This window comes from Scylla paramamosain, chromosome 25 (assembly GCF_035594125.1).
Source record: "Scylla paramamosain isolate STU-SP2022 chromosome 25, ASM3559412v1, whole genome shotgun sequence".
NCBI classification, from domain to species: domain Eukaryota; kingdom Metazoa; phylum Arthropoda; class Malacostraca; order Decapoda; family Portunidae; genus Scylla; species Scylla paramamosain.
Window position 1 is genome coordinate 16,285,893 of NC_087175.1, and position 15,000 is coordinate 16,300,892.

At 41.7% G+C, this 15,000-nt stretch overlaps 1 protein-coding gene across 1 annotated transcript in view; it reads right to left on the reverse strand.

Annotated features, from left to right (window-relative positions):
• Positions 1 to 15,000, reverse strand: part of LOC135113234 (uncharacterized) — a 269,545-nt gene that overhangs the window by 113,092 nt on the left and 141,453 nt on the right. The window contains 1 exon segment of the mRNA XM_064028420.1: positions 1 to 113. This exon segment is cut by the window's left edge and continues 49 nt beyond it. Coding sequence (XP_063884490.1) covers positions 1 to 113 — 113 coding nt within the window.

A 15,000-nucleotide genomic window follows, 5' to 3' on the forward strand; every position in this document is an offset into this window, starting at 1 on the left:
CTTAGCGTTGCCCGAGCAGTCTGCGTCACTGGCACACTGGTCCTGCAGCCCCTCGGGACACAGCGAGGCGTCCATCATTCGCTTGGGGCACCGGCCGGGCTTGGCGGGGAATGCTGTGGGAGAGACAAGACACGTTAGTTAATGCCTCGTATTATGAAAAGTTTTGCTCTCCCACCACGACTGTTTATAAAGGCCACAGATATGATTGGCCGTGTTTCCAAGAGTGTTTTTCCTGTTAATAATGTAGAAATTTTGTTAATCTCATTAGAACAGTAAAAAAAACACTATTAAAATCCCGTGTAACTTCAACCAGAGCCCTTTGAAAGTAGCGGAGGTGCAGTGTGGAATATGGACCCATGGCTCGTATTCTGAAACGCTTTGCTCTCTCACCAAGACTATTTTCAAAGGCCACAGAGATGATTAGCCGTGTTCCCAAGAGCGTTTCTCGTGTTGATTATGTAAACATCTTGTTCTTCTGTAACTACTGCCATAAAAACACTTTTAAAAACTTATATTCTTAAAGCACCTCCACTACATGGGTTTTTATGGAAGTGTTTACGGTTCAAGTGACAGGTCGATAATATTTTTTATTTTATCAAGGGAGAAAGTCTTGAAAACTTATGGTGGTGGTGGTAGCACCAGTAATAATAATAATAATAATAATAATAATAATAATAATAATAATAATAATAATAATAATAATAATAATGATGTCACTTACCATAACCTTATCTACTTTTTCCATTTTTTTTACATGCATATTCCTCCTCCTCTACCTCTTGCCCTTTCTCCTCTCCTCATCACCATTATGAATACACCAGCATTTTCTCTCGGTTGCATTTCCATCTTCTCTTCCTCCTCTTATTCCTCCTTCTTATCTTTATTACGATTATCACCAAACATCAAATCAGTTCATCTTTTCCTTCTCTTCATTCTTCACCTCCTCCTCCTTCTCCTCCTCTTCTTACTCCTTCTCCCTCTCTTTCCCCTCTTGCACAATGATATTTCTCGTCCTTCTCTTCATCCCTCACCACCATCACCTCCTGCTCCTCCTCCTCCTCCTCCTCCTCCTCCTCCTCCTCCTCGTCCCCACCACCAAATATTACAAATCCAATGAAAGGAAAACATCACTAACTTTCTCCATTCATCCCAAGTTGGTCGCTTCCTTGATCTAAGTATTGCTTCCAGTAGTAAAGGGAAGGGAATATGGAAAGATACGTGCAGGAATAAGATAGATACGTAGATAGATAGATAGATAGATACATAGACATATAGATAGATATGTACGCTAGTATGTTGGTAGGTAGGTTGTGTGGTAGACAGATAGATATATAGATAGATAAATAGATAAATAGATAGGTAGACAGTTAAACTGATAGAAAGTTATACACTCTTAACTGTACGTCAGTCTGGCAAAAAAGAAGTAGAAGGAGAAGGAGAAGGAGGAGGAGGAGGAGGAGAAGGAGGAACAACAACAACAACAACAACAACAACAACAACAACAACAACATGAAGACGTAGTAGTAGCAGCAGCAGCAGCAGCAGCAGCAGCAGCAGTAGTAGTAACAGCAGTAGTAGTAGTAGTATACATACATACATACATACATACATACATACATACATACATACATGCATACACATATATAAATAAATACTTAAACAAATACTGTCAAATACACAGAGGAATTCAATATCTCAATGCAGTGCTGGGAAAATAATTATGCCACAAAGGAAGTATTGGGTTTTTAAGACGAGGAAAGAAATTATAGGAACGAAAACAAAAATGAGGAAAAAAAATAAGTCTCCAATAATAATTAGTAGGAAGTTTGGTGACCGCGATCTCTCTCTCTCTCTCTCTCTCTCTCTCTCTCTCTCTCTCTCTCTCTCTCTCTCTCTGTGTGTGTCAGTTGAAGGAATTACGCCAAAAATAAATCTTTTAGAGACATACAAACAGGAAAAGAAATTTAAATACTTAACAAGCCTCTTGCTGATTTGGAGAGAGAGAGAGAGAGAGAGAGAGAGAGAGAGAGAGAGAGAGAGAGAGAGAGAGAGAGAGAGAGAGAGAGAGAGAGAGAGAGAGAGAGAGAGAGAGAGAGAGAAACTGAAGCAGAGGGAGAAACATAAATATAGAGACAACGAGACAGATCAGATATGAAAACAGAAAAAAAAATATTAAGATAGACGAAAAAAATAAAAAATAAAAAATCAGCGTGAGTAGGAGTGAAATTGAGAATGGTAGAGGCTACTTAGCAAGAAGAGTGACGTCACCAGGGAAACTTTTGGGCCACAGAGGAAAAGTTTGTAATCAGCGGGAGGAACACACCTTTGCTGGGGAGGGCGGGGACAACGGGACAGCATGGTGGGGAAGGGAAAGAGGGAGCGGGAGATGGAAGAGGCTGGGGAGGGAAGGAAGCTGGGAGAGAGGAGAGCGTGAGGTTTGGAGAGGTGGCGGGTGGAAAGGGTGAGGGAGGGAGGGAGGAAGGAGCGAGGAAGGAAGGAGAGAGCGAGGAGGGAGAGGAGGTGAGGATCGGGGACAATGTGGGGAGAGTGTGGGGTCAGAGGGAAGAGAGAGAGAGAGAGAGAGAGAGAGAGAGAGAGAGAGAGAGAGAGAGAGAGAGAGAGAGAGAGAGAGAGAGAGAGAGAGAGAGAGAGAGAGAGAGAGAGAGAGAGAGAGAGAGAGAGAGAGAGAGAGAGGGAGAGGGAGGAGGGGGAGGGAGGAAGAGAGAGGAGGGGGTGAGAGGAGAGGGAGGGAGACAGATATGGCGGAAAGGCAGGAATTAATTGAAACTTTTCCTAATGAGAAGGGTTTGGTAATGGCCGCTCATGTGATTAGTCAAGGGAAGAATAGATAGTGTGGTGCATCTCTCTCTCTCTCTCTCTCTCTCTCTCTCTCTCTCTCTCTCTCTCTCTCTCTCTCTCTCTCTCTCTCTCTCTCTCTAATAAACACACATGAGGGAGATAAAGATAGATAGATAGATAGATAGATAGATAGATAGAGAGAGAGAGAGAGAGAGAGAGAGAGAGAGAGAGAGAGAGAGAGAGAGAGAGAGAGAGAGAGAGAGAGAGAGAGAGAGAGAGACTATTAATGATAGAAATGTTAATGTTTCCACAAAAAAATTAATCTCTCTCTCTCTCTCTCTCTCTCTCTCTCTCTCTCTCTCTCTCTCTGTTACCGTTTCTACCACTACTACTAATCCTATTGCTGTTACTACTACTACTACTACTACTACTACTACTACTATTACTCATGCAATTAATCTTACTAACTCTCATACAAACACACACACACACACACACACACACACACACACACACACATAAACATCACACACTTTCCTTCCACTACTCAGAATAAACAAGAGACAGTACGCAACAAAACCAACAGCCAGCGTTTAGTTAAGACTGTTTAGTTCACCTCACTTCACACACACACACACACACACACACAAACACACAACGCGCGCGCACACACACTCAGTCCTGCCAGTTCAAAGTCACAACAATAACAAACGTCTCTTGCACCAAAGGGGGAAACGTTACTGGTGCTTCAAAAAACGTTCTTCCCTGACCAGTGCAAACTACAGAACGGTATTCTTTCCTTCTTTCCTCCTCTCCCTGCCTCTCCTCGATGCCTGGTGAACTGTTCGGCTGGTGCAGTGATGGGTGACTTTGTGTGGGTGTGTGGGTGTGTTTGTGGTGGTGGTGGTGGTGGTGGTGGGTACTGTTATTGGTCTTGTTGTTGTTATTGTTGTTGTTGTTTCCGCCATTACTACTACTACTACTACTACTACTACTACTACTACTACTACTACTACTACTGTCACTTATAATATTACTACAACACTTCCTAGCATGCAGTAGCAATAGCAGTAGTAATAGCAGTAACAGTAATAGTAATAGCAGTAGACGTAACAACAGCAGCTGCAGCATAAACAACAACAATAAAAGCAGCAGTGGTATTAATTTAACTGAGATGAACTGAATATATATGTCAAGTTAAGGGACAAGTGGGTATGTAGGTTGAAACGAAGTACACTTTCACAAGCGCTGCAGATTAAAACAAAGGAAATAAAAGACAACATCAGCGCAATACTGACGAAGGGACGAGACGAGTGAGAGTGAGGGGTTAAGCTGAGTACTGATGGAATAGTTAAAGAATGCCTCTCGTGTCACGGCAGGCAGTGAGAGGAAGGGAATAATTCTGTGCTGGTGATGTTGGGAGAGAGTTGACGAGTGGGAGTGAGTGACTGAGTGAGTAGATGGGTGAGTGAGTAGGTGGGTGTGTATGTGGGTGTGTGGGTGACTGCGTGAGTGAGAGAGTGAGTGAGTGTGAGTGGTTACTGAAACGTCGCTCCTTCAAAACGTGTCAAGTGTTATTGCTTGTCATGGATATTGAGAACGAGAAGGAGGAGGAGGAAGAGGAGGAGGAGGAGGAGGAGGAGGAGGAGGAGGAGGAGGAGGAGGAGGAGGAGGAGGAGGAGGAGGAGGAGGAGGAGGAGGAGGAGGAGGAGGAGGAGGAGGAGGAGGATGAGGAGGAGGAGGAGGAAAGAAGAATCCACATGATAAATCAAAGATCAACAATAGCAACATCAACAAAAAACAACAATAATAATAATAATAATAATAATAATAATAATAATAATAATAATAATAATAATAATAATAATAATAATAATTAACCATCTCACATTAACCTTCCTTTAATTAGACAACAAGAACAATAAAGACAAAGACGCTCATTTAATTTAATTAGCACATTTCCTCTCAGGCGGACGAACACACACACACACACACACACACACACACACACACACACACACACACACACGAACGCACACACACAAAGGTTACGCACACAAGTGTATTTGTTCTCGATATTTTACAAACACGGTATAAGCGAAGTAATCAAGCAACTCTCTCTCTCTCTCTCTCTCTCTCTCTCTCTCTCTCTCTCTCTCTCTCTCTCTCTCTCTCTCTCTCTCTCTAGAAGGCCAAGATTTTACAGACGCAGGATAAGAGAAGTAATCAAGCATTCTCTCTCTCTCTCTCTCTCTCTCTCTCTCTCTCTCTCTCTCTCTCTCTCTCTCTCTCTCTCTCTCTCTCTCTCTCGTATGCAAAACCGGAGTCAGGAAAGGAAAACAAAGGCCGAAAGAATAAGAGAGAGAGAGAGAGAGAGAGAGAGAGAGAGAGAGAGAGAGAGAGAGAGAGAGAGAGAGAGAGAGAGAGAGAGAGAGAGAGAGAGAGAGAGAGAGAGAGAGAGAAAAGACACCAGTAGATTAAAGGCAAACACAACCTGGATTTAATTAAGCACAACACCGAACGTTCTCATGTGTATGTTTGTGAAGGGAGAGGAGGAGGAGGAGGAGGAGGAGGAGGAGGAGGAGGAGGAGGAGGAGGAGGAGGGAGAGTAAAGGAAAGCAAGGGGGAATATGAAAATAAGGGAAAAAACGAAAGAAACAAGCAGGCATGAATGAGTAGGAGCTGTGTGTTTGCTTGAGAGAGAGAGAGAGAGAGAGAGAGAGAGAGAGAGAGAGAGAGAGAGAGAGAGAGAGAGAGAGAGAGAGAGAGAGAGAGAGAGAGAGAGAGAGAGAGAGAGAGAGAGAGAGAGAGAGAGAGAGAGAGAGAGAGAGTAATCATAAACACGAAATAGAAAAAAAAACAAAAAAAACAAATAGAAGAGTAGAAACAAAGGCAGAGTTTTCCGAATAAAAACACTTTTGGAAATAATTCTCCAGTGATTAATAATTCCAATATTGGTTACGTTAAGTTCAGGGAAATTTAGCACGAGGGAAAATTATACTGGATCAGAAAAAAAGGTACGCGATCAATGCGGAAAAAAAAAAAAAAGTCAAGATGAGAATCGGTCTAATCATCTCACTGGTCTTGGAAAACTGTACTTGTGAGAGAGCAAAATATTCACCTCCTTAACTAGTCTCTCTCTCTCTCTCTCTCTCTCTCTCTCTCTCTCTCTCTCTCTCTCTCTCTCTCTCTCTCTCTCTCTCTCTCTCTCTCTCTCTCTCCAGTCTTATGAAAGGTTGTGGTGGAAGTCACGAAGGAAATACAAAATGGCAATACAGAAAAAAAAAAAAAACACAGAAGTTAACTAGTGTGTTTTCTCTCGAGTTTTTTTTTTTTTTTGTAATGTTGTGGTGGAAGTCACGAATGAAATATTAAATGGCAACAGAGAAAAGTTAACTAGTGTGTCTTTCCCTTGAGTCTTACGAAACGGTGAGGTGGAAGTCGCGAACGAAATATTAAACGGCAACAAAAAAAGAAAAAAACAGAGAGAAGTTAACTAGTGCGTCTTTCCCTCGAGTCTTATGAAAGGTTATGGTAAAAATCACGAAGAAAATATCAAATGGCATCACAGAGAAAAAAAAAAAAAAAACACGAAGTTAACTAGTGTGTCTTTCCCTCGAGTTTTATGTGGTGGAAGTCACGAAGGAAAAATCAAATGGCAAAACAAAGAAAAAAAAAACTGATGAAAAGTAGTAATGGAACGTTTGAAATCTATTAATGCGTGCAGTTGTGTTTATCAAATAAATAAAAAAACATATATACGAGTCCTTAATACACAAAACCGAGGAACCATACATAATAATTAAGTGCTGTTATTTCTACCACTTAGTAAATTATGAGAGTTATTTATCATTTGTTAAGAGTTATTTATTATTTATCAAATAAAATGAAAAAAATGAGTCCTTAATACATAAAAGCAGGAAACCATATACAATAATCATGTGTTATCATATCCGCCACTACGTACATTACAGAGATATTTACAGAAAGATCGTGAATGTTAATGAAGTGAAAAAGAATCGTTATCATTAGCACATGGATGCAACGAAGCATACATAACTATATAAAAATAATTAAGAATTCTCTCTCTCTCTCTCTCTCTCTCTCTCTCTCTCTCTCTCTCTCTCTCTCTCTCTCTCTCTCTCTCTCTCTCTCGTATGCAAAACCAGAGTCATCTTCCTAGATCGTGTATACTAATCAAATGAGAAAGAGAGTATCAACACCATAAGCATACAAAACCAACGAGAAACTAACTATACAGATTATCATTATCGTACTCGCATTCACCGGCAAATATACGTACAAGAAATTTATCTTTTCACGCATGGAAATAAAAAAAATAAAAAAAATCACTAATATTGTCACTAATACACAAACGACCAAACACAGAGATTATCACGAGACTCTTTAAGCATTACCACAATCACCTGTAGTATTAGGCATCGATCTGTTCACTTATTGGAAGAGAGTGGCGGAAAAAAACAAGAATACTGATGGGCCTAGAGAGTGGAAGTGAGGGGCGCTGCTATTCTGAGGTGGTGGTGGTGGTGGTAGTGGTTGGTGGTGGCGGTGGTGGTAGTGGTGAGTCCTGCTGTGAAGAGTTCGGATTCCAATATGGTGCGTCTGTCTGTCTGTCTGTCTACCGCATCCTAGCTCTCTCTCTCTCTCTCTCTCTCTCTCTCTCTCTCTCTCTCTCTCTCTCTCTCTCTCTCTCTCTCTCTTTCTCTTCGTTTGTCTCCGTATGTTTCCGTCTCTTCCTGTGCCCCCCCCCACTCTCTCTCTCTCTCTCTCTGTCTCCGTATGTTTCCGTCTCTTCCTGTGCTCTCTCTCTCTCTCTCTCTCTCTCTCTCTCTCTCTCTCTCTCTCTCTCTCTCTCTCTCTCTCTCTCTCCGTTTGTCTCCGTATGTTTCCGTCTCTTCCTGTGCTTCTCTCTCTCTCTCTCTCTCTCTCTCTCTCTCTCTCTCTCTCTCTCTCTCTCTCTCTCTCTCTCTCTCTCAAGAGCCAAGAAGTCTGCTTTTGTTAGTTCTTCATTTGTGTTCATTTGTGTTGTTCTTTTTCCTTTGCCCTTCACCTTTTCTTCAGTTAAAATTCTTTTCAATACCGCATCTTCCTCTGGTTGTAGAGGAGGAGGAGGAGGAGGAGGAGGAGGAGGAGGAGGAGGAGGAGGAGGAGGAGGCAAGTGGAGTAAAGTATGCAGTGATGTCAGACTTTTAGCATCGATGAAGCTGTAAGTTGTCTGCCTGCCTTCCTCTTCCTCTCCTCTTCCTCCTCCTCCTCCTTCTCCTCCTCTTCCTCCTCCTCCTGCTGCTGCTCCTTCTCCCGCCCTGTCTTCGTTATATTTTCTCGTCTTGTCTTTCTCTTTTCGTTTTGATATCTTTTCGTTTCTTTCTTTCTTTCTCTTTCTTCTTTTTCTCTTCCTTCTTCTTCTTGCACCTTCTCTTTCTTCTATTTCTCTTCCTATTCCGTCTTGCGCAGGGTTTCTTTTTCTTTCTTTCCTTCTTTCTTTCTTTCTTTCTTTCTTTCTTTCTTTCCTCCTCCTCCTTCTGGTGTCTTCTCTTCCTTTTACTCCTCTTCCTTTCCGTTCTGTTCAGTTTTCTTTTTCTTTCTTTTTCTTTCTTTCCTTCTCGTTCTTTCTTTTCTCCTTGCGTCGTCTCCTCCTATTCGTCTTTCTATTCTTCGTCTTTCTATTCTGTCTTGTACCGTTATTTTCTTTTCTTTTCTTCTCTTCCTCTGCCAGATCGTTTCCTTTTTTTTTCTCTCTCTCTTTTCGCCTTGTCCTCTTTCCTATTCTTCTCTTCTCGTCTTGGCATCTGTTTTTTTCTTTTCTTTTCGTCCTCCTGTCTTTCTCTTTTGTCTCCTCGTTTCCCTCTTCCTTTTCCTTTTCCTCTTTCCTTTGTCTGTTATTTCCTTTTGTCATTTTCTTCTTTTCCGTCTTTGTTTATTTTGTCTTCATTCTTCTCTCATCGCAGTGTCTTTATTTGTTTCCTTATTGTCTTCTCTTCTTTCCTTCTTCTTTAACTTTTCTTCTACTACCTGTCTTTTAGTTTTTCTTTCCTTGTTTTGTCTTTCTTTTTATCTTCCTAATTTTGCTTTTCTTCCTCCTCTCATCCTTTTGTCCTTTTTTCTCCTCCTCAATCTCTTCATTTTTCTTGTTTTTCCTTTTATCTACATTTTTTTTTTAATTTTTGTTGGTTTTGTACTTCTTTCTTTAGTCTTCCTCTTGTCTTCTTTCTGACTTAGTTTTCCTCTCCTTCTACACCTTCTCTCTTTTTTTCCTTTTCATCTTGACTTTCTTTTTCTCCTTGTCTTCCTATTTCTTTCTTCGTTTTGGCTTTCTTTTATTCTATCACTCCTTTTCTATTTCTCACTTCATCTTATTATGTCTTTATCCGATATCTATTTTATCTTTTTATTTTTCCATCTTGATCTTTTTCCTCATTTTCCTCTTCCTCCTCCTTAGTTTGCAAATAATTCACTTTCCTTTTCTCTTTCTACTCCTCTTCTATCTTCTCTCTTTATTTTGACTTTCTTCTTCTTCATCTTTTCTTTCTGCTCGTTTCCTCGTCCTCCTTTCTACTTTTTCTACTTTTTCCTCTACTTTTTCCTGTCTACTTTAAACCTCCTTTCTACTTTTTCCATTTCACTTTATTTCCTTTTTCCTTTTACTCCTTTTCCTTTTTCTTACTTCTTCTCACCTCGACATTTTAACTTTTTTTTCCCTTTCCATCTTGTCTTTCTTCCTTTTCATCTTATTTCCTCTTTTTTTTCACGTCTTTTTCATCTTGTCTCTCTTCTCATCCTGCTCAACTTGGAAACTCTTCATTCACGCACCACGTTCCCGCACACGTTGGTCTCTCTCTCTCTCTCTCTCTCTCTCTCTCTCTCTCTCTCTCTCTCTCTCTCTCTCTCTCTCTCTCTCTCTCTCTCTCACACATTGCTGCGTGCCTTGGAACTGACAAGAGTCGCGGCCCCTTAGTGTGTTTATTCCCCGCTCAGATACACGCGACTGGCTGCATAACTGTCGCCCTGCCCGGGAACTCCTCAACTCTCGTATCTTGGCGGAGCAGCGGCGGCTATAAGAAAAAGTCTCCCTGTGTCGTATTTCTGAACGTGATGATGAAAGTTTTCCTGGGAGAGAGTCAAGAAGAGGAGGAGGAAGATGCGTGAGGATGATGTCACGGTTCACGATGTTTAAGGGATTTTTTTTTCTTTCGTTTTTTTTTTTTGTGGGGGGGGGGAGTGGTGTTTGTGTTGCTTGTATGACTGTTGTTGTTGTTGTTGTTGTTGTTGTTGTTGTTGTTGTTGTTGTTGTGGTGGTGGTGGTGGTGGTGGTGGGGGTGATGTGTGTGTGTGTGTGTGTGTGTGTGTGTGTGTGTGTGTGTGTGTGTGTGTGTGTGTGTGTGTGTGTGTGTGTGTAGCCATGTCCTGTGGTGTAGTTGTGTAGGTACAGTTTCTCTCTCTCTCTCTCTCTCTCTCTCTCTCTCTCTCTCTCTCTCTCTCTCTCTCTCTCTCTCTCTCTCTCTCTCAGTACTGGTCAAGAAATTTTTCCTCTAAATTTTCTTTCTTTCCTCTTTTTTGTCTACGATTTGTCTTTCTTCTGACACCTTATTATGAGAGAGAGAGAGAGAGAGAGAGAGAGAGAGAGAGAGAGAGAGAGAGAGAGAGAGAGAGAGAGAGAGAGAGAGAGAGAGAGAGAGAGAGAGAGAGAGAGAGAGAGAGAGAGACGGATGTCGAATTAGAGATACAGACAGATAGAAAGACAGATAAAGAAAAGGTATCACCTCTTCCCTCTTCCTCCTCCTCCTCCTCCTCCACCACCACCACCATCACCATCACCGCCAATAGTCCCGTCACCATAAACTCTCCACCACCACCTCCACCACCTCCACCACCACGCATTGTTCGGTCAAGGCAAGGCAAGGCTGATTCTGTTCCTTCACTCTTCCTTCACTGTTCCTTCCTTCCTTCGCTACTGATCGCCGCCACTGCACCTTCCCACTCCTTCCCCAAATTCCTCATATTCCTGTATTCCAATCTTACATTCCCATTTCTTCCTTCTTCTGTTCCCTTTCTTCCTAATTATTTTCCTTTTCTCAGATTCCTTATCTCCTCCTTCCTAATTTCTTATCTTCTTCCCATATTCTCCATCTCTTCCTTCAGCAGTTCTTTCTTTCTAAATTACCAACTCTTTTCTAATTTCCTATTCCTTTTTCACTCCATATCTTTTTTCACCTTCCCATCTCTCTCTCTCTCTCTCTCTCTCTCTCTCTCTCTCTCTCTCTCTCTCTCTCTCTCTCTCTCTCTCTCTCTCTCTCTCTCTCTCTCTCTCCTATTCTCCATCTCTTCTTTGTCAAATTCTTCATTTCCTTCTTCCCAACTTTCTTCCTTTTCATATTCCCCATATTCTCCATTTTTAAATTCCTTCCTTTCTCTTTTTCATCATTCTCTCTTTCCCTAATAACCCATCTTCTACTTTCCAATTCCCTTCCTTCCCTAATCACCATCTTCTCAAATTCTTCCCCATCTCTTCTTTCCTATCATTTCCCATCTCTTCTTCCCAGTCCCCCATCTCCTTTCCACATATTCTCCTAAATATTCCACATATCCTCCTAAAATTCCCTATTTCTTCCTTCCGTAACTTCCCATTCTTTCCCATTTATTTAGCAACACAAGCTCTCCTCTTCCAACAGCCCCATTAGCCTATATGTAGCCACGTTCCTTTCCCGTCTTCCCATTTCCCAGGGTCCATTACTTCCATTCTTCCCAAATTCCCCATATTTCGAGTCCTCTATCCTTCTCTTATAAAGTCTGACAGTCTCTCCTTTGCACAGCCCATTAAAGCCCCATTCTTTCCAGTCTTTTCAGTCCTTTCCCAGCAATACTTCGGCTCTATTTTACTCTACAATCCCCATATTCTTTGTTCCCATTCCGGTCTTTTCTCTACAAGTAACCCCATGGCCCGATTCTTTTTATTGCTTTTCAGTCCTTTCTTAGGAATATTGCAGCTCTATTCCGCATTAAATTGCCCATCTCCTTAGTCCCCCATTCCTCGCTTTTTGATAAGTATGGCACTTTCTTCTTTACAAGTAACACCATAGCCCCATATTCTTTGTTTTCAGTATTTTTTTTTTAGCAATATTACAGTCCTATTCTGCCTTACATAACCCATATTCTTAGTCTTCATTCCTCCCCTTTTGTTGGATGCGAACCTCTTTTATATGTAACTCCACAGCCCATCCCTTCTCACTTCCTTCCCGGCAATTACTCAGGTCTAAATTCCTCTAAATTGTATTCTGCCCTTTCCTCTAAGTGCCTCCATTCCTTCCCATTTCTCTGAGTCACATTATCTAACCTTTCCTATTCCCAATGGCCCGTTCTCTTTCAGGATGAGGATGAGGATGAGGAGGAGGAAGAGGAGGAAGAGGACGAGGAAGAGGAAGCGATATATATCCTTTATCTTTCTGTCTGTATCCATTTCTGATTCTCTCTCTCTCTCTCTCTCTCTCTCTCTCTCTCTCTCTCTCTCTCTCTCTCTCTCTCTCTCTCTCTCTCTCTCTCTCTCCTCACAGTCAGTCGGTCAAATATTTATCCAGCATCCCGCGGCTCGCCACAATTCAATCTCCCAGCAAACAATCGCACGACAGTAACCGAGAGGAAAACCAGAAATAAATAACTAAATAACTAAATAACTAAATAAATAAGGGAGAGTCAGTCCCAACAAACCTTTCGTGATATTCTTACATTTGACGAAGCAAAAGAACCACCACCACCACCACCACTACCACCACCACCACCACCACCACCACTACCACACCACCACCACCAATGCCACCACCATCACCACTACCTCTCTCTCTCTCTCTCTCTCTCTCTCTCTCTCTAGCAAAGATCAAACAGGGCATGTGTATCATAATGATGTAGTTCACGGCTTTTATTACTGTCATTAATTAAAAATATGTGCATACAGTCCTACACACACAGCTACTACAGAGAGAGAGAGAGAGAGAGAGAGAGAGAGAGAGAGAGAGAGAGAGAGAGAGAGAGAGAGAGAGAGAGAGAGAGAGAGAGAGAGAGAGAGAGAGAGAGAGAGAGAGAGTGGGTAAATAAATACATGGAATAGACTGGTAAAAAATAAAACAATAAATAGAAACCAATAATATAGATACCGAGAAAGGAAGAGAGACACACAGACAGATAGATAGACAGACGGACAAACAGACAAATGCAGACAAAAAGATAGGTAGGCAAATAAAGGTAGATTGACAGGCAAAGAATAGAAAGAGACAGACAGACAGACAGACAGACAGACAGACAGACAGACAGACAGACAAACAGGCACGTACACTCACAGGCAGATAGACAGACAAACACAAACAGAGAGAACAAATGAATAAAAACAAATAGAAAACAGAGAGACAGATAAACAGTGTAAGAAACTAAAACAGACAAATAAACAGATAAAACAAAGACAAACAAACAAAAAAAAATAAACATAAAAAAAACAGACAGACAAACAAACAAACTGACATACAGACAGACAGACAAACAAAGATTAAAAAAAAAAAGACAAATAAACAGTGCAACAAACTAAACCAAACAAACAAACACACAAACAAACTGACATACGGAAAGACACACAAACAGACGGACAAAACAGAAGCACCTACGTACACACAACACAAAAACATCAAAGCAAGCTAGAGAACAAAACAAAACAAACCAAGAGAGATAAAAGAAAGGAAAAAAATAAAAAAAATAAAACATGAAAAGAAGGAAGCAAGCAGACGAACGAACAAATGAAGCAAGCAAGGCGGAAAGAAAGAAAGAAAGAAAGAAAAAAAAGATAAAATGGGACGAGGGACAAAAGGAGAGGAATAAAGGATTGGAGGAAGAATATTAGACAATTGGAGGAAACGTTTAAGGACAATGGAGGAGTTTTCTTTCCTCCATTTCTCTTTCTCTCCATCCCTCCGTCCAGTAGAGGAGACAAGACGGAGCAATTAAACCAGTGGCCGTGATTTATGGGAGAGAGAGAGAGAGAGAGAGAGAGAGAGAGAGAGAGAGAGAGAGAGAGAGAGAGAGAGAGAGAGAGAGAGAGAGAGAGACTTGGGTTATCGAAATGTCTCCAATACATTGTACCGATGATTAACTATCTCTCTCTCTCTCTCTCTCTCTCTCTCTCTCTCTCTCTCTCTCTCTCTCTCTCTCTCTCTCTCTCTCTCTCTCTCTCTCTCTCTCTCTCTCAATTTCTCTTTTTCTTTATTTTTTCCCTCTTTCCATTTGTTAAGATTTATTTAAACGTTCTCTCTCTCTCTCTCTCTCTCTCTCTCTCTCTCTCTCTCTCTCTCTCTCTCTCTCTCTCTCTCTCTCTCTCTCTTGACGTATTTCCCTTCAGACTCATCTCCGTTACATAATCTCCTTCACTCATTACCCACAAGTTTCCCTTAACTAGTCTCCACTTATCTTTTTTCCTCCATCTAACAACTCTCCTCCACACGTCCTCCTCCTCCTCCTCCTCCTCCTCCTCCTCCTCCTTCTCTTGACTAATTTCCCTCAGATAACCTTCATAATCCATCCATCTTTCTTCCTCCACCTTTCTGGCTTTTCTCCACCCCCTCCTCCTTCTCCTCCTTCATTTTCTATCACTACTTTGTCTCCACTCATCAGATCTCTTCCTCCTTCTCCTCCTCCTCCATCTTTCACTCATCTCTTTTCGTATTATTGGTCTACTCATCTACATCTCTCACTAACGATTTCACCTCCTCCTCCTCCTCCTCCAATTACTAATGTTCTCTCACTCATCTCCCTCCGCGTTATTTACTTTCCTCCACTCATCTTTCCTTCACTCATCTCCACTTCTCAATAACAATTTCATCTCTTCCTGCTCCTCCTCCTCCTTGTCTCCATTCACTTGTCTCCCTTTACATACATAACTTCCTCCTCCTATTCCTCCTCCCCTTCCTTCATTAGCTACATCAAATCTCCTTCTCCTCTCCTCCCTCCTCCCTCCCTTCTTCTCCTCTTCCTCCTCCCCCAATGGTTAATCTTCCCACTATCTCATCTCCCAGACTCATTGACTTAAGCTTATCTCCCTCAATACAACCTGCTGGTCCTCCTCCTCCTCCTCCTCCTCCTCCTCCTCCTCCTCCTCCTCTTCCTCCTCCCCCCTTCACCTAGTTCTCAGGTACACCGCCTCGCTTA